Source organism: Hippoglossus hippoglossus, chromosome 22 (assembly GCF_009819705.1).
Source record: "Hippoglossus hippoglossus isolate fHipHip1 chromosome 22, fHipHip1.pri, whole genome shotgun sequence".
NCBI classification, from domain to species: Eukaryota; Metazoa; Chordata; class Actinopteri; order Pleuronectiformes; family Pleuronectidae; genus Hippoglossus; species Hippoglossus hippoglossus.
In genome coordinates, this window is record NC_047172.1 from 12,609,715 (window position 1) to 12,630,481 (window position 20,767).

At 42.7% G+C, this 20,767-nt stretch overlaps 3 protein-coding genes across 10 annotated transcripts; 1 reads left to right on the forward strand and 2 right to left on the reverse strand.

The window, feature by feature from the left end:
• Positions 1 to 276: 276 nt before the first annotated feature.
• On the reverse strand, positions 277 to 5,013 carry LOC117755591 (hypoxia-inducible factor 1-alpha-like). Of its 3 annotated transcripts, XM_034575506.1 has the most exons (12): positions 4,718 to 5,013; positions 4,137 to 4,288; positions 3,800 to 3,884; positions 3,280 to 3,389; positions 2,606 to 2,808; positions 2,287 to 2,393; positions 2,013 to 2,160; positions 1,683 to 1,848; positions 1,379 to 1,640; positions 1,088 to 1,293; positions 857 to 979; positions 281 to 738 (listed from the first exon to the last, which is right to left on the reverse strand). In XM_034575506.1, exons 1-12 carry the CDS (start codon positions 4,989 to 4,991, stop codon positions 478 to 480), a joined length of 2,097 nt encoding a protein of 698 aa, XP_034431397.1. In that variant the 5' UTR covers positions 4,992 to 5,013; the 3' UTR covers positions 281 to 477. The 3 variants fall into 3 exon arrangements, with proteins under 3 accessions (XP_034431395.1, XP_034431396.1, XP_034431397.1); XM_034575504.1 differs by having other exon boundaries at positions 277 to 738; positions 857 to 1,293; XM_034575505.1 differs by having other exon boundaries at positions 279 to 738; positions 857 to 1,293; positions 1,379 to 1,571; positions 1,662 to 1,848.
• A 65-nt stretch (positions 5,014 to 5,078) lies between these two features.
• On the forward strand, positions 5,079 to 8,127 carry LOC117755593 (serine protease HTRA2, mitochondrial-like). Of its 2 annotated transcripts, XM_034575510.1 has the most exons (6): positions 5,079 to 5,187; positions 5,413 to 5,521; positions 5,660 to 5,729; positions 5,837 to 5,932; positions 6,567 to 6,763; positions 6,996 to 8,127. In XM_034575510.1, the coding sequence occupies exons 2-5, from the start codon at positions 5,440 to 5,442 to the stop codon at positions 6,730 to 6,732; spliced, it is 414 nt and encodes a 137-aa protein (XP_034431401.1). In that variant the 5' UTR covers positions 5,079 to 5,187; positions 5,413 to 5,439; the 3' UTR covers positions 6,733 to 6,763; positions 6,996 to 8,127. The 2 variants fall into 2 exon arrangements, with proteins under 2 accessions (XP_034431401.1, XP_034431400.1); XM_034575509.1 differs by having other exon boundaries at positions 6,567 to 8,127.
• LOC117755590 (hypoxia-inducible factor 1-alpha-like) lies at positions 7,352 to 19,832 on the reverse strand. 5 transcript variants are annotated; one of them, XM_034575502.1, is made up of 16 exons: positions 19,505 to 19,830; positions 13,455 to 13,645; positions 12,874 to 13,025; positions 12,537 to 12,621; positions 12,016 to 12,125; positions 11,342 to 11,544; positions 11,023 to 11,129; positions 10,749 to 10,896; positions 10,426 to 10,584; positions 10,109 to 10,338; positions 9,818 to 10,023; positions 9,587 to 9,709; positions 9,212 to 9,468; positions 8,824 to 8,923; positions 8,641 to 8,731; positions 7,352 to 8,560 (listed from the first exon to the last, which is right to left on the reverse strand). In XM_034575502.1, the coding sequence occupies exons 1-16, from the start codon at positions 19,534 to 19,536 to the stop codon at positions 8,397 to 8,399; spliced, it is 2,358 nt and encodes a 785-aa protein (XP_034431393.1). In that variant the 5' UTR covers positions 19,537 to 19,830; the 3' UTR covers positions 7,352 to 8,396. The 5 variants fall into 5 exon arrangements, with proteins under 5 accessions (XP_034431393.1, XP_034431394.1, XP_034431389.1 ...); XM_034575503.1 differs by having other exon boundaries at positions 10,109 to 10,268; positions 10,368 to 10,584; XM_034575498.1 differs by having other exon boundaries at positions 9,587 to 10,023; positions 19,505 to 19,832.
• Positions 19,833 to 20,767: the final 935 nt, after the last annotated feature.

Below are 20,767 nucleotides of genomic sequence, written 5' to 3' on the forward strand. Positions count from 1 at the left end.
ATAAAGAGAAGTAAAAAGAAAATGTGAAAACTCTGTTTTTGAAGCTGTGAAGCCACTCTGAGCAGATTAAAATGTCCCTGGTATATGTACAGTAACACACACTTACAGTAAAGTAATAAAGTGACATGTACTGGACTGCTACACAATTAAAAGTATTTATGTCCATCGTGTGGCGGCTGAGAAAGGTCTTGGTGTCCAGGGGGACCTCGATGTTGGAGGGGTGGGGGACGGGGTCTGTTTTTCTTCTTTCTTTATTTCTTTTGTACCCTTGACCCTCTTGATGGAAGGGCAGTCTCCCATTATGCCAATATTGTCATTGACTGGCATTTCCAAACTGGCACTTTCTTTTTGTCACTCTGTGTACTGGGTGCTTTATATGTGTTGTCTGTATGTTTGCTTTATTATGAAAAAGTTAAAAGAATTAAAAGAAAAAAGGTGGTAATGATAAAGTAATAAATATAGTGTATTTCAGAGACTTTACCTCTTAGCGATGATGGTGGCGAGATGAGCAACGATTACAGGCCCAAGTGGTGCCGGGGAAGCTGTGCTACTTCCTACTGCGCTGAAGGGGGAGCTGGGGTAGCTGTCCACTTCCTGTGTGACTTGGACTGGAGAACTCTTGAGGGATTTGACTTGTCCACAGGTCAGAGGCTCTTCTGGGGTCAGACTGCGCAGCTGGAAGTCATCATCCATGGGGATGTAGGGCGCTAACATCTCCAGATCCAAGTCTTCCATCGCCTTAGAGGGAGAAAAAAAAGAAACAACAGATTCAGACTGAGAAGTTTTCACTGTATTAGACCAAAGATGAACTTGGTTTAAATGCAGTAAAATCTACAGTGACTCCAAACAATATTACCTGGGTGTTGAAGGGGGTCTTGGGCTCTGTGTCAATGGCAAAAAGCCTCTCCACCAAGTCGAGTTTGAAGTCTGAGCTCATATCTGAGTCCATGGGGAAACAGAAGTCCATTGGACTGTCAGCCTGAAGAGAAGAGATGTCAAAGGTCATTAACGTCTCAGTGCATATTAATAAATGGGCAAAACATTTATAGTTTATAATGTAAAATGACTGCAGTTCACTGAGTCTGACCTCTGAGGAGCTGTGGCAGGTTATTGTAGTGGACGGAGCTGGAGGATAGCTCTCAGCTTTAGATTTCTCACTTTTGAATCCTCCTCTGGTGTTGAGAGGCTCGCTGGGCGGCAGGGGGGAGAGAGGCAGAGCCAGCTTCTCACTCGAGGAGGGAAGCATGACATCGTTGTAGAGAGGGACGTCCTTAAGCAGCTGCATCTCTGAATCTGTACCAGAGGACAGAAGGTGGTTAGAATGGTTTCAGTTAGATAAACACTTGTTTTATGTTGCGGGGAAGTGTGTGCCACGGACCAGGGCAGCTAAAGTCCAGGGAGATGATTGTGTCTCCAGCAGCCGGGGCCAGCAGGGTGAGGGCCTCAGGCTTTTCCTTCAGCTGGTCGTACAGGCTCGCCAGTGGCCGGGCCTTGGACGCCTGGGTGAAGAGTTTGATCACATCCAGCTCTGGGCCTTTCTCCGCTTCCTCCTCCTCCTCCTCCTCCTCCTCCTCCACCGCTGCCTCCTCCTCCTCCTCCTCCACCGCTGCCTCCTCCTCCTCCTCCTCCTCCTCCTCCGCCTCCTCCATCTCCATCTCCACCTCCTCCTCCTCTGCCGCCGCCTCGAGCTCTTCTTCCTCCTCCTTCAGCAGGGTTGGTGACATGTCAGGCAGGCTGCTCTCCACTAGAACCTTTTCTTCCGCCTCCTGCCGCTTCTGCTCCTTCTTCACAAGCATCACATCCTCGGTCTGCTCCAGAGACAAGATCAGTTTCTCCTCCTGGATACCACTGGTGAAGACAAAGTTAAGCAGGTGTTAGATGGAGTTTACGGAGGATTTTGTGGCTCAGTTAGAAACAGGATTTCAAACACTTCATGGATAAAAATTACAATTCTCCACATAATCATGTCTCTTAACTTGGAAACAACCAAACGGAAAGTGACTCTTCTGTACCTGAGCACAAAGTTGAGACAGACAACACACTGTGGTTGGGAGTTCTTGTTGTTGTAGATGACAGTGGCTTGGGTTTCCACCCACACAAAGCCTCCTCTCTTAGCTAACATCCGGTATTGTCCTGTGCTGACCTGGCCCTTTGCAAACACTAAGGGCAAAAATAAACATTATATATTATAAAAATATTGATTATGGCATATGGTTAAAAGTTTGTCAACAAAAACACATTCCTAACTGGAATTTGTTGGAAAAAAATTCTAAGATTCATACTTACAGTTATGGTGAGTCTTGGTGAGATGGTCAGAGTCCAGAGCGTGATAGTACTCGTACACAGAACGATTCAAAAGGTCCTCTGGATCATAACCCATGAGCTCAGTGATCCTGGAGGAGCAAAGAAGATGAATTATTTCACTGACTCGCTAAATAAATGTAGAGATCACCTTCTGTAGTATCTTCACTGAACACTAGGTGGCTCTGTACAACTGTGCAGAGGAAAACTGCTCATAATAGAAAAATGCAACACCATTGGCTCAAGAAACTGATTGTAATAAGCTTCTTAAACATATAAAATTCCCTGCTGTGAACACACTCACCTCTCATCACAATACGTGAACTTCATGTCCATCGTGTGGCGGCTGAGAAAGGTCTTGGTGTCCAGGGGGACCTCGATGTTGGAGGGGTGGGGGACGGGGTCACAGATCAAAACCAGGTAGGGGACAGGTGGCTCCTTGAGTCCGTTAGAAGTCTGTTCAGTGCTGGTGTCATAAACACGAACATGACCTGAGCAGTGGAGAACCTGGGGAGAGATGCCGGCAGTGGTTTAGAACAAATAAATTAATTTACTTAAAGGAAATGAGTTACTCAAATGTTTTGTGCTGAATGATTATAGTAGAGTAATGTTAACCTGCCTATGAAGCATACGTAATTAACTCCAAATGGGTGTATATAGATATGTAGATATTATTTGTATCTATATACAGGTGTATGCATGTGTGCAAATATGGATTTATATGAAGATATGATAATCTAGTCATTATCCAATATGGCACTCTTTGTTGTGACATAATGATTAAGTTATGACAATTCCTCTTTTTCATTATTAGTCTTGTTTGTATATTTCTATCCATACGCTCTTTACGACTAAATAAAAATGTATGAACGAAAAGATTTGACATGACCTACAATCCCAAAGGAAGGCATTCATGTGGTTTTTAAAACTGGTTTCTATTACAGCTGATGCAATCGCGCAATGATTCTAATGACTCACCTTCCATGTAGCTGACTTGACGTTGACAGTGCGGCCCCTGCTCGTCAGAGTGCATTTCATTCGGAGGAAGAAGCTGCGCTCTGTGTTTGACTCCTTGGTCTTTTTGGAGCCTGAACCCACACGAGGAGAAAGAGAGCCACAGTTTAAAAAAGGGAAACAGTATCTGTATGTTGACAAGCATGTGTGTGGATTTAATTGAACATTTTAAAATGACATTTGGCTCGATTTCATTGTTTCATCATAAACGTTTGCCTCCTAACAACATTTTGTATTTGCATTCAGAGGAGGCGTTAAGTGGTAAAGCTTTTATTGAGACAGCAGGTTAAATAAAAGAAGAGGAGTCACCAGCCGTCACAGACTGTAACCACTCTGACCTCTGCACCAAAGAGAAAAAAACTGGTTCAAACAGCTTCCTTGTCTGAACCTGCCAGCTCAGAGTGAACTCTATTCCCTGCTGAAGAGCGTGTGTCTTCTAGAGGTCTGTAATAATATGACACTGCTCGCTGGTGTTGTCTCTCACCTGTTCTGTGGATGAGCATCTCCCGCAGCTCGTCCTGGTCACAGGGATGTGTGAAGTCGAACACGCTGTGTCCAGTCAGGTCAAACTACAGCGGACAGAGTGAGCACAGACTTTAGGTTCTCTTACCACATACATGTACAGCAATTTGTCTCCAACATGTATGTGTGTTGACTTTTCCATAATTTAGTCCTAATGTGTATGTGCACTGTTTAAACATATCTACAAACATTTTACAATGACAATATTTAACATTGAAAGCATACATTTTTGGGCTTTAGCATTTCTTGATTTAAATTTTTTTTCTATGCTGATAAACAGCAGGTTAAATCTGACTAACCTGTGCCAGCCCGAGGCATTTGTTGACATTCTCAGTGAGATAAATGATATCACCATCTTCAGACAGCACAATGAGGAATCCATCTAGAGCCTTAAGGTAGGAGCTGTTTAGCTGGATATCCAGCTCTGTTTCCTCTTCTGCCACTGGCTCATCTGGAAGTGATAACAGAGAGGAAGGTGGAGAAAGAGAAGAAAAGCAAGAGGAAATCAGGCTCAGAATATCATCAAAATAAAACATGTTTACAGGGCAAGACACTGCGAAACACATACAGCTTTTATCTGTAAATGCATGGTATGTAACAGTGGATTTCTAAGAGCAGTTGACTCAGTATTTCCTCGCCTATCACTGTTTCCTTCCCCTGCATCTTTGACTCATTATCTCACTCACTTTGATGAGCCCTATGTTCCTCCTGTAGTTCTTCAAATTATTTTAAAGGTGACAGCATCCTACAAGTAAATTCAATGAATTTACATTCTCAAGCAACGACAATAGCTGCAAGATTGATGATCGGAGAGAAGAAATACAGGTGTGACCCTCGCTTACACTGTCCTACAACAGGTATAACAAATACAGACACTGACCAGAGGTGAGAAGCTTCCTCATGCGCAGATAGCTGATGGTGAGCCTCATGATGGAGGCCTTGTCCAGGCTGGAGCTGACGCTGTGGGGCAGGGGCAGCTGCTGGGCCAGCTCGTAGAACACCTCCGACTCCTTCCCGCGCCGGCTTCGCGCCGCATCCCTGGACTTCTCCTTCCTCCGCTCCGAGCTCACTCTGCGGGAGACAGGCAGCGGGTCAGCCACAGACTTCCGACAAACTGGTTCTGATTCCACTATGTGCACCACGAGAGCGGACATCCCTTTTTCTTGACTTGAGTGTCTGCACATATTGGGAATATTTCCAAACGTCATGAGTACAAAAGTAAATCAGGAAAAAATGAGCCCGCCTAGTGGATTTGCTGTGACTTATTCTCATATCATGCTCCTCTTATCGTCACTTTATGACTGATTTGTTTTGCAGTTTGGAAATTCTGGAGGTCCCCTGATTAATCTGGTGAGTCACTGTTTTCGTATCCTGTTTGAAAGAGTTAATCATCACATTCAGACGTCAGCAAACCTGTTCTGACGACTGCGATGGTTAATGTTTGTGTAGACAGAGATTTTAACTGTTTTACTTACTGTAATTACAGCTGTTAAAGTGTTTATTACAAACTGTTGACTCTGGTTCAAGTGTGAGGATCACCTCTTATTTCAATGTGTTGCCTCTTCTCTTTATAAGGATGGTGAAGTCATCGGTATAAACACCATGAAGGTCACTGCAGGGATCTCCTTTGCTATTCCATCCGATCACCTCAGAGATTTCCTTGATAAAGCAGCGAAAAGAAAGAGTAAGAGCAGACTCAAGAATCAACAGCTGCACACCACATCCTCTTCTTTCTGTCCTCCATGTTCTCTGAAGCCTCCAGCTGTTCTCTCTTGTTAAGGATTTATTTTTACACATCATATTTATGTCCATCTTCCACAAGGTTCCAGGTCTGGTGAGTCAGACACGAAGCGGCGATACATCGGTGTGATGATGCTGACACTGACCCCGAGGTAAATGCCTCATGCTCAGAATTGTCGCAGTAAAAGTGTTGTTACATCAGCGTTATGTCTGAAATCACTTGTTTCTGGGGGTTTTTTTACCTTTACCTTTACCTCAGCATTATTACTGAGTTGAAGTTAAGAGACCCATCCTTCCCTGACGTGACACATGGCATCCTGATTCACAGAGTCATCATGGGCTCCCCGGCCAACAGGTAGGCAGACCAAGCTCCTGTGTGTGTGTGTGTGTGTGTGTGTGGAGGAGTGGTGCTTCTTGTTTTAAAAGCTGAAATTCATCTGATGTCAGGGTTTTGGTGTTGAAGTGAATTTAATGCAGCATTAATAACACACATTAATAACTAGAATGTCACTCAGTAAAGCAAATACCTCTGCCAAGGCCCAACTTTCCCCCTGAATTCATTCCAGCTGCACCAAATTTCACACTCATAGATATCAGTCCCCTAAAAGTACCAGTTTTTACAAAAGAAAAATCATATCCTTGAAGTGTTCCCTGTGAAAACGTTCACTCACAATGTTAAAGTGAAAATGACAAACAAACTTGGATCTGCACTAAAATTGACTGTGTTCTCCACTGACCCATACCTCATCCTTTCTACAAGTTTGGTGGTAATACGTTCAGTTGTTTTTGTGTAATCTTGCTTACAAACAAACAAACACAAATGCACAGGGGTGACAACAGCCTCCTTGGTGGACATAAAACATAACAGGCATGGATAAGTATTTGAATCACCTTTTGAAATTGTTGACAGACGTAAGAAGGTGCAAAAGTATGATTGTGATTTATCCAAGATGCAAGTTTTGGAAAGCTAAAGCTCATATTTGTTTCAGAGCGGGCATGCTACCTGGAGATGTGGTGGTGGAGATTAACGGAGTGAAGGTGAACACGTCGGAGGAGATCTACCAGGCCGTACGCAGCAGCGACCAAATCACCATGATGGTGCAGAGAGAAGACGAACTGCTTCGGCTGCAAATGACTCCCGAGTCCACAGAGTGACACTCGTTACCGCTGGTTGGCCAGATTATCAGATTGTTACGTAAATATTTACGAGAAGAAAACTGATGGCAACTGTGACCGGCACGTAAAATGTATTTGACTGTGCTCTAGACTTGTTCAAATGTTGTAACTGCAAATGGAAAAAACTACTGTTCAACAGCACTGTCACTTAAATTATTTCATGTTTTCTCTACATGGCCGTGAACCAAATAATTATATATATGTTCATTTGTCAAACACTGACAGCTTGAGTGTGTGAACCTGCCAGTATCTTAAGATGCATTAACAGTCCAGTATTTAGCCTCAGGTTTTTCTGAGCACGTTGAGCAAAGCGTATTTTCTACCTCTACAATGTTTTACTTCTTACTTGGCAGAGCGTGGGGGCCTGTGGCCAGGCGGTCGAGTGGGTTGTCACATTAACCCTGAAGGTTGATGATTTGATCCCAAGCTCCTCTAGTCCACATGCTGAAGGGCTGATGGGCAAGATACTGAACCTTTTATTGCCATGTGTGATAGAAAAGCAATGAGTGGTTATAAAGGCTGTACTTAGGCTGTACTTAGTCAGTGTCATTTTGTAACTTGAGTTTCTACATCCAAAACACAAAGTAAGTTAATGAAACCTGAAACAATGTACTTTATTAAAGCCATTTAATGTTTGACAGCAACAAGAAGCATGAGACGACAGTATGTCATGGAGCAATGGTCTTAAACTGACTACCATTAACTGAGCAAATAAGTCCAACAACTCACCGATGCCATGACGACAATGATCACATAAGTAAAATTGTGAATTGCTGAGATTCCACTTGATTAAAAGACAGTTTGAATGTGTCACGCACAGTAAAAACCAAAAACATGAAGTTACTCCATGTTGAGAGAAAAGAAATTATCCTCCATAAAGAGAAGTAAAAAGAAAAAGTGAAAACTCTGTTTTTGAAGCTGTGAAGCCACTCTGAGCAGATTAAAATGTCCCTGGTATATGTACAGTAACACACACTTACAGTAAAGTAATAAAGTGACATGTACTGGACTGCTACACAATTAAAAGTATTTACCTCAAAGACTCAGCTATTAAATGAAGATAACATTCAAACAATATTTTCATACTTTTTCGACTAAGGACATCTTTGTAAGTACAAGTACTACAACATACAAGTATGGGAAGAAAAAAATAAAATTGTTCAAATCCCATTAAAACTACTTTAAAAAGACTTAATATATATTGCTGGTAATATTTTTCTTTTTAAGAAAATATAAATTGTGCGACTGAAGCTTACAATACACTGCTGGCAGTAGCGCCAGGTTCTGTGGAGACCTGCTGGAAAGGGGTCACCTGTCGAGGCGCTGTGTGCTGAGAGACTCCCCGGTAGAGAGCAAAAAACAAAAACAAAAAAAACGAGTGGACATCTCATGATGCCTGAATCCCTTGCACCAAAACCCAGATGCTGCTATGGTGTTTGTCACGGTGGAATGCTGCGGATATCACATGATGTGCACAAACAGCAGCCAAAACTAGATTCAAACTCATATAGATACTTAAATAAGGGGGAGTGGGTTAGGCAGGTACGGGTAGGGCGGGGGGGTTCTTGGAAAGAGAGTGGCGGTGTGAGGGAGAAAATTGTAGTGTCCAGTCTAGTCCAGCAGTGAGCAGGCTAAGCAGCGACTCAGTTGACGTGGTCCAGTGCGCGCAGCAGCTCCTCCCCCTGCAGCAGGTACTGACGGCCCTGCAGGGGGGCGTTGACCTCGCAGTCGTAGCGGGTGAGCTGCGGCAGGCTGAAGAGAGGACTGGTGGCCTCTGACGTGCTGCCCAGCAGACAAGAAGCCAAGTCTAACAGAGAGAAATAAATGAGTTATGATTGTCCTGATGACTGGATTTTGACAACAGTCTCACAAAACTAGTTTATTCACCTGAAGACAGCAGGAGAACGGGGGTGGTTGTTCCTGACTCTGAGGCTTTCAGCTTTTTGCCCTGCACCAGTTGTTCCTCCAGCAAATTTCCCTTAAAAAAAGCATCAAGAACATATATTAATACTCCCCGTCTACAAAGGCAAAGACTTCCTAATAACTTATGTTTCGATGTTCAGAACTTACTTGTCCAATCATGTCCTTTAGGTCTCCCAGTTTTCTTTTGCGCTGTGCGTTCTGAGCCGCCAGAGTCCTGAGTGAGACTTCTTTGTCCAACTGTGGGGTCCTGCAGCACAGAGAGTTTGTGAGGGGGGGGGTTGTTGGGGTCTGTTTTTCTTCTTTCTTTATTTCTTTTGTACCCTTGACCCTCTTGATGGAAGGGCAGTCTCCCATTATGCCAATATTGTCATTGACTGGCATTTCCAAACTGGCACTTTCTTTTTGTCACTCTGTGTACTGGGTGCTTTATATGTGTTGTCTGTATGTTTGCTTTATTATGAAAAAGTTAAAAGAATTAAAAGAAAAAAGGTGGTAATGATAAAGTAATAAATATAGTGTATTTCAGAGACTTTACCTCTTAGCGATGATGGTGGCGAGATGAGCAACGATTACAGGCCCAAGTGGTGCCGGGGAAGCTGTGCTACTTCCTACTGCGCTGAAGGGGGAGCTGGGGTAGCTGTCCACTTCCTGTGTGACTTGGACTGGAGAACTCTTGAGGGATTTGACTTGTCCACAGGTCAGAGGCTCTTCTGGGGTCAGACTGCGCAGCTGGAAGTCATCATCCATGGGGATGTAGGGCGCTAACATCTCCAGATCCAAGTCTTCCATCGCCTTAGAGGGAGAAAAAAAAGAAACAACAGATTCAGACTGAGAAGTTTTCACTGTATTAGACCAAAGATGAACTTGGTTTAAATGCAGTAAAATCTACAGTGACTCCAAACAATATTACCTGGGTGTTGAAGGGGGTCTTGGGCTCTGTGTCAATGGCAAAAAGCCTCTCCACCAAGTCGAGTTTGAAGTCTGAGCTCATATCTGAGTCCATGGGGAAACAGAAGTCCATTGGACTGTCAGCCTGAAGAGAAGAGATGTCGAAGGTCATTAACGTCTCAGTGCATATTAATAAATGGGCAAAACATTTATAGTTTATAATGTAAAATGACTGCAGTTCACTGAGTCTGACCTCTGAGGAGCTGTGGCAGGTTATTGTAGTGGACGGAGCTGGAGGATAGCTCTCAGCTTTAGATTCCTCACTTTTGAATCCTCCTCTGGTGTTGAGAGGCTCGCTGGGCGGCAGGGGGGAGAGAGGCAGAGCCAGCTTCTCACTCGAGGAGGGAAGCATGACATCGTTGTAGAGAGGGACGTCCTTAAGCAGCTGCATCTCTGAATCTGTACCAGAGGACAGAAGGTGGTTAGAATGGTTTCAGTTAGATAAACTCTTGTTTTATGTTGCGGGGAAGTGTGTGCCACGGACCAGGGCAGCTAAAGTCCAGGGAGATGATTGTGTCTCCAGCAGCCGGGGCCAGCAGGGTGAGGGCCTCAGGCTTTTCCTTCAGCTGGTCGTACAGGCTCGCCAGTGGCCGGGCCTTGGACGCCTGGGTGAAGAGTTTGATCACATCCAGCTCTGGGCCTTTCTCCCCTTTCTCCACTTCCTCCTCCTCCTCCTCCTCCTCCACCGCTGCCTCCTCCTCCTCCTCCTCCACCGCTGCCTCCTCCTCCTCCTCCTCCTCCGCCTCCTCTGCCTCCTCCATCTCCATCTCCACCTCCTCCTCCTCTGCCACCGCCTCGAGCTCTTCTTCCTCCTCCTTCAGCAGGGTTGGTGACATGTCAGGCAGGCTGCTCTCCACTACAACCTTTTCTTCCGCCTCCTGCCGCTTCTGCTCCTTCTTCACAAGCATCACATCCTCGGTCTGCTCCAGAGACAAGATCAGTTTCTCCTCCTGGATACCACTGGTGAAGACAAAGTTAAGCAGGTGTTAGATGGAGTTTACGGAGGATTTTGTGGCTCAGTTAGAAACAGGATTTCAAACACTTCATGGATAAAAATTACAATTCTCCACATAATCATGTCTCTTAACTTGGAAACAACCAAACGGAAAGTGACTCTTCTGTACCTGAGCACAAAGTTGAGACAGACAACACACTGTGGTTGGGAGTTCTTGTTGTTGTAGATGACAGTGGCTTGGGTTTCCACCCACACAAAGCCTCCTCTCTTAGCTAACATCCGGTATTGTCCTGTGCTGACCTGGCCCTTTGCAAACACTAAGGGCAAAAATAAACATTATATATTATAAAAATATTGATTATGGCATATGGTTAAAAGTTTGTCAACAAAAACACATTCCTAACTGGAATTTGTTGGAAAAAAATTCTAAGATTCATACTTACAGTTATGGTGAGTCTTGGTGAGATGGTCAGAGTCCAGAGCGTGATAGTACTCGTACACAGAACGATTCAAAAGGTCCTCTGGATCATAACCCATGAGCTCAGTGATCCTGGAGGAGCAAAGAAGATGAATTATTTCACTGACTCGCTAAATAAATGTAGAGATCACCTTCTGTAGTATCTTCACTGAACACTAGGTGGCTCTGTACAACTGTGCAGAGGAAAACTGCTCATAATAGAAAAATGCAACACCATTGGCTCAAGAAACTGATTGTAATAAGCTTCTTAAACATATAAAATTCCCTGCTGTGAACACACTCACCTCTCATCACAATACGTGAACTTCATGTCCATCGTGTGGCGGCTGAGAAAGGTCTTGGTGTCCAGGGGGACCTCGATGTTGGAGGGGTGGGGGACGGGGTCACAGATCAAAACCAGGTAGGGGACAGGTGGCTCCTTGAGTCCGTTAGAAGTCTGTTCAGTGCTGGTGTCATAAACACGAACATGACCTGAGCAGTGGAGAACCTGGGGAGAGATGCCGGCAGTGGTTTAGAACAAATAAGTTAATTTACTTAAAGGAAATGAGTTACTCAAATGTTTTGTGCTGAATGATTATAGTAGAGTAATGTTAACCTGCCTATGAAGCATACGTAATTAACTCCAAATGGGTGTATATAGATATGTAGATATTATTTGTATCTATATACAGGTGTATGCATGTGTGCAAATATGGATTTATATGAAGATATGATAATCTAGTCATTATCCAATATGGCACTCTTTGTTGTGACATAATGATTAAGTTATGACAATTCCTCTTTTTCATTATTAGTCTTGTTTGTATATTTCTATCCATACGCTCTTTACGACTAAATAAAAATGTATGAACGAAAAGATTTGACATGACCTACAATCCCAAAGGAAGGCATTCATGTGGTTTTTAAAACTGGTTTCTATTACAGCTGATGCAATCGCGCAATGATTCTAAAGACTCACCTTCCATGTAGCTGACTTGACGTTGACAGTGCGGCCCCTGCTCGTCAGAGTGCATTTCATTCGGAGGAAGAAGCTGCGCTCTGTGTTTGACTCCTTGGTCTTTTTGGAGCCTGAACCCACACGAGGAGAAAGAGAGCCACAGTTTAAAAAAGGGAAACAGTATCTGTATGTTGACAAGCATGTGTGTGGATTTAATTGAAAATTTTAAAATGACATTTGGCTCGATTTCATTGTTTCATCATAAACGTTTGCCTCCTAACAACATTTTGTATTTGCATTCAGAGGAGGCGTTAAGTGGTAAAGCTTTTATTGAGACAGCAGGTTAAATAAAAGAAGAGGAGTCACCAGCCGTCACAGACTGTAACCACTCTGACCTCTGCACCAAAGAGAAAAAAAACTGGTTCAAACAGCTTCCTTGTCTGAACCTGCCAGCTCAGAGTGAACTCTATTCCCTGCTGAAGAGCGTGTGTCTTCTAGAGGTCTGTAATAATATGACACTGCTCGCTGGTGTTGTCTCTCACCTGTTCTGTGGATGAGCATCTCCCGCAGCTCGTCCTGGTCACAGGGATGTGTGAAGTCGAACACGCTGTGTCCAGTCAGGTCAAACTACAGCGGACAGAGTGAGCACAGACTTTAGGTTCTCTTACCACATACATGTACAGCAATTTGTCTCCAACATGTATGTGTGTTGACTTTTCCATAATTTAGTCCTAATGTGTATGTGCACTGTTTAAACATATCTACAAACATTTTACAATGACAATATTTAACATTGAAAGCATACATTTTTGGGCTTTAGCATTTCTTGATTTAAATTTTTTTTCTATGCTGATAAACAGCAGGTTAAATCTGACTAACCTGTGCCAGCCCGAGGCATTTGTTGACATTCTCAGTGAGATAAATGATATCACCATCTTCAGACAGCACAATGAGGAATCCATCTAGAGCCTTAAGGTAGGAGCTGTTTAGCTGGATATCCAGCTCTGTTTCCTCTTCTGCCACTGGCTCATCTGGAAGTGATAACAGAGAGGAAGGTGGAGAAAGAGAAGAAAAGCAAGAGGAAATCAGGCTCAGAATATCATCAAAATAAAACATGTTTACAGGGCAAGACACTGCGAAACACATACAGCTTTTATCTGTAAATGCATGGTATGTAACAGTGGATTTCTAAGAGCAGTTGACTCAGTATTTCCTCGCCTATCACTGTTTCCTTCCCCTGCATCTTTGACTCATTATCTCACTCACTTTGATGAGTCCTATGTTCCTCCTGTAGTTCTTCAAATTATTTTAAAGGTGACAGCATCCTACAAGTAAATTCAATGAATTTACATTCTCAAGCAACGACAATAGCTGCAAGATTGATGATCGGAGAGAAGAAATACAGGTGTGACCCTCGCTTACACTGTCCTACAACAGGTATAACAAATACAGACACTGACCAGAGGTGAGAAGCTTCCTCATGCGCAGATAGCTGATGGTGAGCCTCATGATGGAGGCCTTGTCCAGGCTGGAGCTGACGCTGTGGGGCAGGGGCAGCTGCTGGGCCAGCTCGTAGAACACCTCCGACTCCTTCCCGCGCCGGCTTCGCGCCGCATCCCTGGACTTCTCCTTCCTCCGCTCCGAGCTCACTCTGCGGGAGACAGGCAGCGGGTCAGCCACAGACTTCCGACAAACTGGTTCTGATTCCACTATGTGCACCACGAGAGCGGACATCCCTTTTTCTTGACTTGAGTGTCTGCACAGAGCCTGATCGGCCTTTGGCCTGATACTGAGGAGAAGGCTGCAGCAGCTGGAGTCCGCAGCGAACCAGCTCCGAGCCAAGCCACCGTCTGGACCCCCATCAGACTCATTTACATGCATGGCTATCTGAGAGCGTCTTATTGGCCACTGACCAAAAGAAGCGGAGTCCACCCCCCTTAGAGTGATTGGCTGGGAGGACGGGAATGGATTCTCTTGGCTGTCTCCTGGTGCACAGCCAAGCTACAGGGCGTCACCAATCATTTTGACATTTACGAGCCTGGCTCAACTGATCTACCGGGAGGAGAATGACAATACTGGCACTAACACAGAGAGCACACACAAACAAAGAGTGACACCTGCAACTATCAGGACAAACAAATAGTCATGTTTTCTATTATTTTTGCATCAACCATGAATCCTAACTGCTTACTGCTCTATGAACCACTTTAAAAAACAGACTTTTGAGTTTCCTGACTTTTCCCTGGCTTGTTATCCAAGCACTGATTCGATTTTTTCCCAATTTGACCACTACTTCACATTAGCTGGTTAAAACTCCAACATAATTGTAACAGTCAACATGACTGCTGCTTATTTTAAAACAGAATCTCTCTCACAACCACTTCACAATGACCTCAAAAGCATTTTAGACGACACTGGAGCTGCATCACATCCAAATAAATGGCGTTTCAAAAGCACTTGGCTTTGAAATGTACACCTAATTGAAATTGATCTGTTATGGACTTACAGCATTGACCAAGGCCATATTGTTATTTCAAGCTCCCCAACAAGAAAATGGACTAGCTAACTAAAATTAGGCTACTGTGTATCAAATCACATGGGTGGGTTGCAGGAAAACTTTGTTTTAGACAAAAAGTTTCCATCAAATTTAGTTGAAAAAAACAATAAACAAAAGACTGAACATAGCCTTTGTCTCCTGAGAAACGGGAAACCTGTCTGATGAGGATTTTGTGCGACAATTGCTCTAGTGCTTCCAAACAGTTGGCACGTATAAACAGTGCACAAGAGGAAAGTGTTCGAACACTACAGAATGTTCAAACAGATACCACTTTTTAAAACTAGTAACTTGCTGGTAACCACCAAAAGTGTAACTAGGGCTAGAGTAATAAAACATTATCAATAATTTTTTCAACAATAGCAAATAACAAAATTCTAAATATTGTTTATGTATTGTGTATACACAATGAGGAGGTATAGCATATATTTGATCTACCTCAGCTCTTTGTCATTCTCTGGTCAGAAAGTTTAAAACCACAACACTTCACTCAGGAACAAAAGTCTCTCTTTCTGCTAGCTATATCGACTGATATAAAATGTTTCTCAACTTGATATAACTTTTGGCCATGTCGTACAGTCCTAATTGTAACTGAGATTTTTGGTGGTGCGTACCAAAAATCCTTATTTCCACTGTAACTGCATACACGTTTCAACAGAGGCTCCAACAACAGCTTTGATCACAAGCCTACACATTCAGCCACATGTTTGCACATTTGTCAAATACCAATGACAAATATTTACATCTTCTGGCGACATCATAGAACATGAATGTCTGGATGTCGTGAAAGGTAACTGCAGCGTTATGTAATCAACTCTGCACTGTATCAACACATTTCCCCATTAAAGTCTTTTCCCCAAACAACCATCTCTACTTACGTTCAAGTAAACAGCTTAATTTATCACCACAGGCTGAAATGACTACAAATGATTAACAGGCCATTGTACACAGCCGTTGGGAAAGTGCTCTCGCTAAGCTACAGGCCAAGTTCCAGAGGATCTAATGACGAATAAACTCCACACATTGTTATAAACTGGGCTCCCACTTGGAGACTAGATGACTGATTAGTACTAGCCTGCACACAAATCGTTTTCCTCTGTAGTGACTGATCCCCATTACATCATGTTATGCAAATCCTCATCAAATAGAGTCCAGATGTAATATTCTACTACAATACACTGCCATTGATAAAGAGGAAGAATACAGAGATGGAATAGCCTTAATTAATCATGAGAAACCACAGTGATTAAGCCACTAATACCACAGCTCTGTAATACCAAGGATCAATTCCTAAGTAATTGATATCAAAGCAATAAACTTATCTAAATATGCAGACAGAGTTGAATCATAACCTCAGTTTCAGTGTCTAGTTTTGAAAGTTACACACATGTGACACAGCTGTCGAACACAACCACTTTGTTTGTAATTTTATGTCTCAATCCCCCGTGTGACACTTTATTATAAAAAGTTAAATAAGTTGCTATTTGATGACCCGCCTCCTTTAACTTGCAAAAGGACACAGCACACTGCTTTTATTCTTTTACATAAAACATGTAATGAAAACAAAACGCTTTTCTTGATGTTAAAACAAAGTCGAGCGGAGAGGCCACGTTGCATAACACTATTAACTCACAGGGTGATGCACACCAAGCAGCGCTATGCATGGCATGCCTCGCAACACAATCACATTTGCAGTTTTGCTCACTTTAATTAACTTGTGTTGTTTTGAATCAGCGGCGCTATGTAAACAACTTTTTTGGAACAGTTTTGAACAGATTTGAATATGTGGACTGGAGAGCAATAGGGGGAAAAAACAGGGTACGATGAAAATCAACATGGACAATTCCAACAGAGCTGCTTGTGTATTTTGTTCCCAGGGGCTGACCTTATTCATTAGAGTAGTGTTCTCTCTATCTGTCAGTACTGTTTAGTGTAACAGTAAACACTGTCTTATCTGTTATATAATCCAGTTCAGGGAAACACCACGACTAAAACTTTGACTCAATATGAGGAGAAAGGCCACACAAGGCTGAAAATAAACTCCTTTCACGCTCAAATGAACAGTTTAGCAGGGATTTCCCCCAAATCCCTGGATATGATTCTGTTAGTGAAATTCTGACACATATTACATTTTGTACTGGATTATAAAAATCTGGATTACAGCCTGTTTGGACATGGAATAAGGAAGCTGCGGTAAAAGATAATGGATCAGCCATTACATGTTTCCTTTTGCTAAAAATGTAGTAAACAAATGGTCATCTAAATATACAAAACACTGGAGGCTAACTGTGAATGAACGTGTGTTTGGATTAAATACTAAAAAAAACAGAAAGGCAAAGTCCTCTTCTGGCAATAGGAAAAAGGTCAACTGCCTTTTTAAGCAGGTGTACATGTTTATACCTGCACATTTGTGTGTAAAAGGAGATATGAAAAGCTGCCAGGACAAAAAAATCCAGGATGTACAAAGGTACAATGTGTCTTTCCTCATACTGCCTTCCATACATTGTTTATGAGAAGCTCTGTCAAACCCATTAACACAGTGGTGTATTTATTAATGTGTATTACATGGATAAAGTGGGATTGCTTCATTATTAAGAAGTCATCCCAATTTAAGCTTAGGAGGCCTTTCCTACTCTATATTGTACAACTTAGCAGTCTGATAAAAACAAGCACAAATCAGTGCACATTTCTTCAATTTGTCTTTGATCACAAAGCCTACATGAGAGAAATGTGCACACAAACAACCCAAATCTATAGTCTGTATCAACAAGTTCTCTCATTTTTTATTCAAGTTGTAACTGGCCTGGAAATAAGCAGTAATTGTGCTTGAATGTCAGCCTGCAATTTGCCAGCCAGTGAATCGCTACACACCTTTGGCCACTCCTATTGACGTCAGGCCCTGGTGATTAAGAGATGAGACAGAAATAATATGGTGGCACCTCACAGGGACTTGCTCAAACCGCATCCAACCAGACCACAACTTTGATTCTTTCTTAGATAATAGTGAACACACACTTACTGAAACCAATTAGGATGTGGACCCTTTACCTACACAAATACAAAGAGCCTAATTTCAAACTGGCAGACACTGAGGGACAAGCATTCGGTAGCTGGTCACAGTCCACAACAATAACAACACATTCCCAATATTGGACAACTGCTTGAAAGTGAATAGAAGAGAACTTATGGCAGCTATTCAACTAGTCGGGCAACAGACATTTTAATGAATGCCACTCCACCATTTTGGCACAAGTGCACAACATCAAGGGCCTGAATCAAATCTTAATAACAATTTAAGTACAGTATATTCAAAATCTTGTTCATGTGAAATTAGTGAAACTTTTGTAAAAAGTGCAACCTTTGCATATACCGTGCCAAGTTTTCAGTTAAGACAATGACACCCATTTGTCCTTGACTGCTTTATCCACAGTGAATCTATTGATGTTGTTTATGGAAGAATTGAATTGTCACTATTTTAATCCCAGCTGAAACAAGAGGAATCCCCATGTCCCCCTGTCCCCTTTTACGACTGACGGTTTATCAGGTGACTTTTTGGTCTAAAGTTGGTGTTACCTTTCCCTCCGTTTCAACCTGGACAGTTAAATGTATGACCCTAACTCAAACCAGGGCAGATTGTGGGATGAAAAAAACATGCTTAGTTTGCACACTGAAGTCTGAGTATAAACTCATTGGTCACAAGGACACTAAGCCGCTGATAAATAATCTGCTGGATGAGGTGTCTGGGCATGCTCAGTTAAATGATCCTATCCCACTATCAATACTTATTACCAATTATCAAAAGAACCATATAAATAAAAAGCATAAAGGTCAACTACATATTCAACTTCATACACACACAATTAACAGTCATTTTAGTCAATTACAACTAGCTCCAACTCAAATCAATCAACAGGACAACAACAAACCATTTAACTTAAATTTTACCACTTTGCTATATATGGTCTGTGATTCAAACTACAAAAAATGTAATACTCTGACTTTTACTTATTGAGCAGACTCAGTACGTGATTGTAATGCACCACTTTTAAAGGGCATATCTCAACTTTAACATTTTCTACAGTGAACAGGAAATCTACCCATGAACCAATTTCCAGCTGCAACCGATTTTTGATTTGTTTCCCCCAAAGAGGTATTACTGGCTGTTAAAAACACTTGGACTCATTTAGTTTGACAGATCTCCAAAGGATACTTTCTTCCTAAACTTCACTCAAAAATAGTTTCCAATGCATCTAATGATATTTCTCCATCATAGGTTTACAAACTGTGGAACTAAGAGAGCATCACTTCTCTCATTAAACTCTACTATGAACAAGTACCGGCCCCCGAGAACTAAAAGAGAAATTGAACCTTCTGTAAAGCCTGAATATTTCATCAGACCCCACACACACCACACCTCCAGCATGGCTCCCGTTAGCGCTGGCAGCTCGTCACTCAACACTGTCCATGTTGGCACATCCAACCCAAACAGAACTCCACCGGTGATCCGCTGTGTATAGTGTCGGAAACATGTAAATAAAGCTAACGCTGCATCCAGGAACTGAGCGCGCCGATTAAAAACAACAACGAAGCAACGCTGCCGGACGGAAATAAAGTTCAAAAGCAGATTTAATGAAAGTAAACACACAAATAAGTATAGTGAGACGTTACCTGTGCTAACTAGTTGCTTTATGTGGCTTGCTAAATAAGATATTTAACAGAAATCGCCACGGCTGCTTCTACGTCAGCTAGCTAGTTGTGTGTTAGCCGCTAGCTGACGAGCCGCGTCGCTAGTTTTTGTCGAACAAACGCGCCGAAGCAGGAGTTCACCTTGAGATAAAACTAGTAATGTCACCCCGATAGAAGCAGCGAAACCCCGACAGAGGACCACAGGTGTCCGGGGAGCTCCCACAACAACACGCTCGCCTGCTACGTAGCACGAGCTAGCGGCGACGTTACCTTTTCTTTTCGGGTACAATTCCTGTGTCCATGTCAGGACGAAAGGACCCGAGTTGAGGCTCTGTATCGATATCCCGCTGTATCCGGGCCCGTGGAGAAAATAAATCCCGCTGTTTCTCTGCGGTGTGACGGGGTTAGATCCTCAGGCGGGTTAGCATACGACTCCCCCGCTGTCTGTTGGTGGACGGATTGGGGTTTTGTCCTGTTAAGATCAGCCGCTTCTCCTCCTCTTCTTCTTCTTCTTCCTCTTCTCCTCGGTGCCACGCTGGAGACGCGTTCACTTTCTCAGACAATGCTGCCGCTGCTGCACCGTCTCTGGCTCCTCCCCCCGGCTGCTCCGCGGGGCCGCGCAATCACATGATTTTTCTACTACCACCGGGGACGCGCAATTGAAACCGTAACTGTAACTTACTGCCTAGATAAAGTTCATGAGAAGCTGCACAACAGCAAACATCACGCTACTTCTCTCTCTTTCGGTTTTACAGTAACACCCCTACATGTTTGTTCAGCAGTAATACTAATGCTACTACTACTACTACTACTATATAGTACTACCATATAATAATAATGATAATAGTAATGATAATGTCTGTTTCTAAATCATCTCCCAAAACTTGCTTTTACCAAATGGTGTTTACCTGATCGGTATTGCTTTATTTGTATCATTTTCCTTTGCCATTGCTTTCAAATTATGTTGTATTAGTTGATTTGTTGTCTGTTTAATTTTGTTATGCTATTGTATTCAATTTCGCTTGTCTTTGATGTTTTGTATTGTTGTTGTTATATTTAATTTGTCCCCTTGGTTAAGCACTTTGAAACAGCTGTTTTGAAAGGTGCTATATAAATTAAGTTATTGAAGTTATCATTATTATGATTTCTTTCTCCATTGGATATATGTGAATAGGCCCACTGCATGCTATCATTTTTAGATAGGACCACTGGAGGTGTTGTCACAGGGAGGAGGGAACAGCCGCTGCTGCTCTGTCACACTTGGGGGTCTTACAATGGTAAATCAAAACTTACTTAACCAAAAAGCACTTAACGTTAGAGACCTGTGAACAGAAATTCTGTCTGTACCTTCCCTCCAATGCTTGCATCAAGATTCCATGGTCCTGCCTGTTTCCAGTAAAGGAACATTAAGAGTGATTCACATGTGTCAACTGGTTATGGGTATTTTATTTGATTCGATAAGGAATTTGCACCAGTTAAATAAAATTACATGTAGGCCAGGCCCTGCAGTTTTAGCTGTAATGGCCCTGTCTG

Excerpts from the sequence above, each read along its gene's own strand:
- LOC117755591 (XM_034575504.1), bottom strand. The coding sequence starts at position 4,991 with ATGTCCGCTCTCGTGGTGCACATAGTGGAATCAGAACCAGTTTGTCGG. Across the intron at positions 1,641-1,682 it reads AGGAGGAAGAAGAGCTCGAG|GCGGAGGAGGAGGAGGAGGA; the intron begins GCGGCGGCAGAG and ends GAGATGGAGGAG. Across the intron at positions 739-856 it reads AGACCCCCTTCAACACCCAG|GCGATGGAAGACTTGGATCT; the intron begins GTAATATTGTTT and ends TCTCCCTCTAAG.
- LOC117755593 (XM_034575509.1), top strand. The coding sequence starts at position 5,440 with ATGAAGGTCACTGCAGGGATCTCCTTTGCTATTCCATCCGATCACCTC. Across the intron at positions 5,730-5,836 it reads ATGCTGACACTGACCCCGAG|CATTATTACTGAGTTGAAGT; the intron begins GTAAATGCCTCA and ends CCTTTACCTCAG. Across the intron at positions 5,933-6,566 it reads ATGGGCTCCCCGGCCAACAG|AGCGGGCATGCTACCTGGAG; the intron begins GTAGGCAGACCA and ends TATTTGTTTCAG.
- LOC117755590 (XM_034575498.1), bottom strand. The coding sequence starts at position 19,536 with ATGGACACAGGAATTGTACCCGAAAAGAAAAG. Across the intron at positions 13,026-13,454 it reads GAGGAAGCTTCTCACCTCTG|ATGAGCCAGTGGCAGAAGAG; the intron begins GTCAGTGTCTGT and ends TATCACTTCCAG. Across the intron at positions 10,585-10,748 it reads TGTCTCAACTTTGTGCTCAG|TGGTATCCAGGAGGAGAAAC; the intron begins GTACAGAAGAGT and ends TGTCTTCACCAG.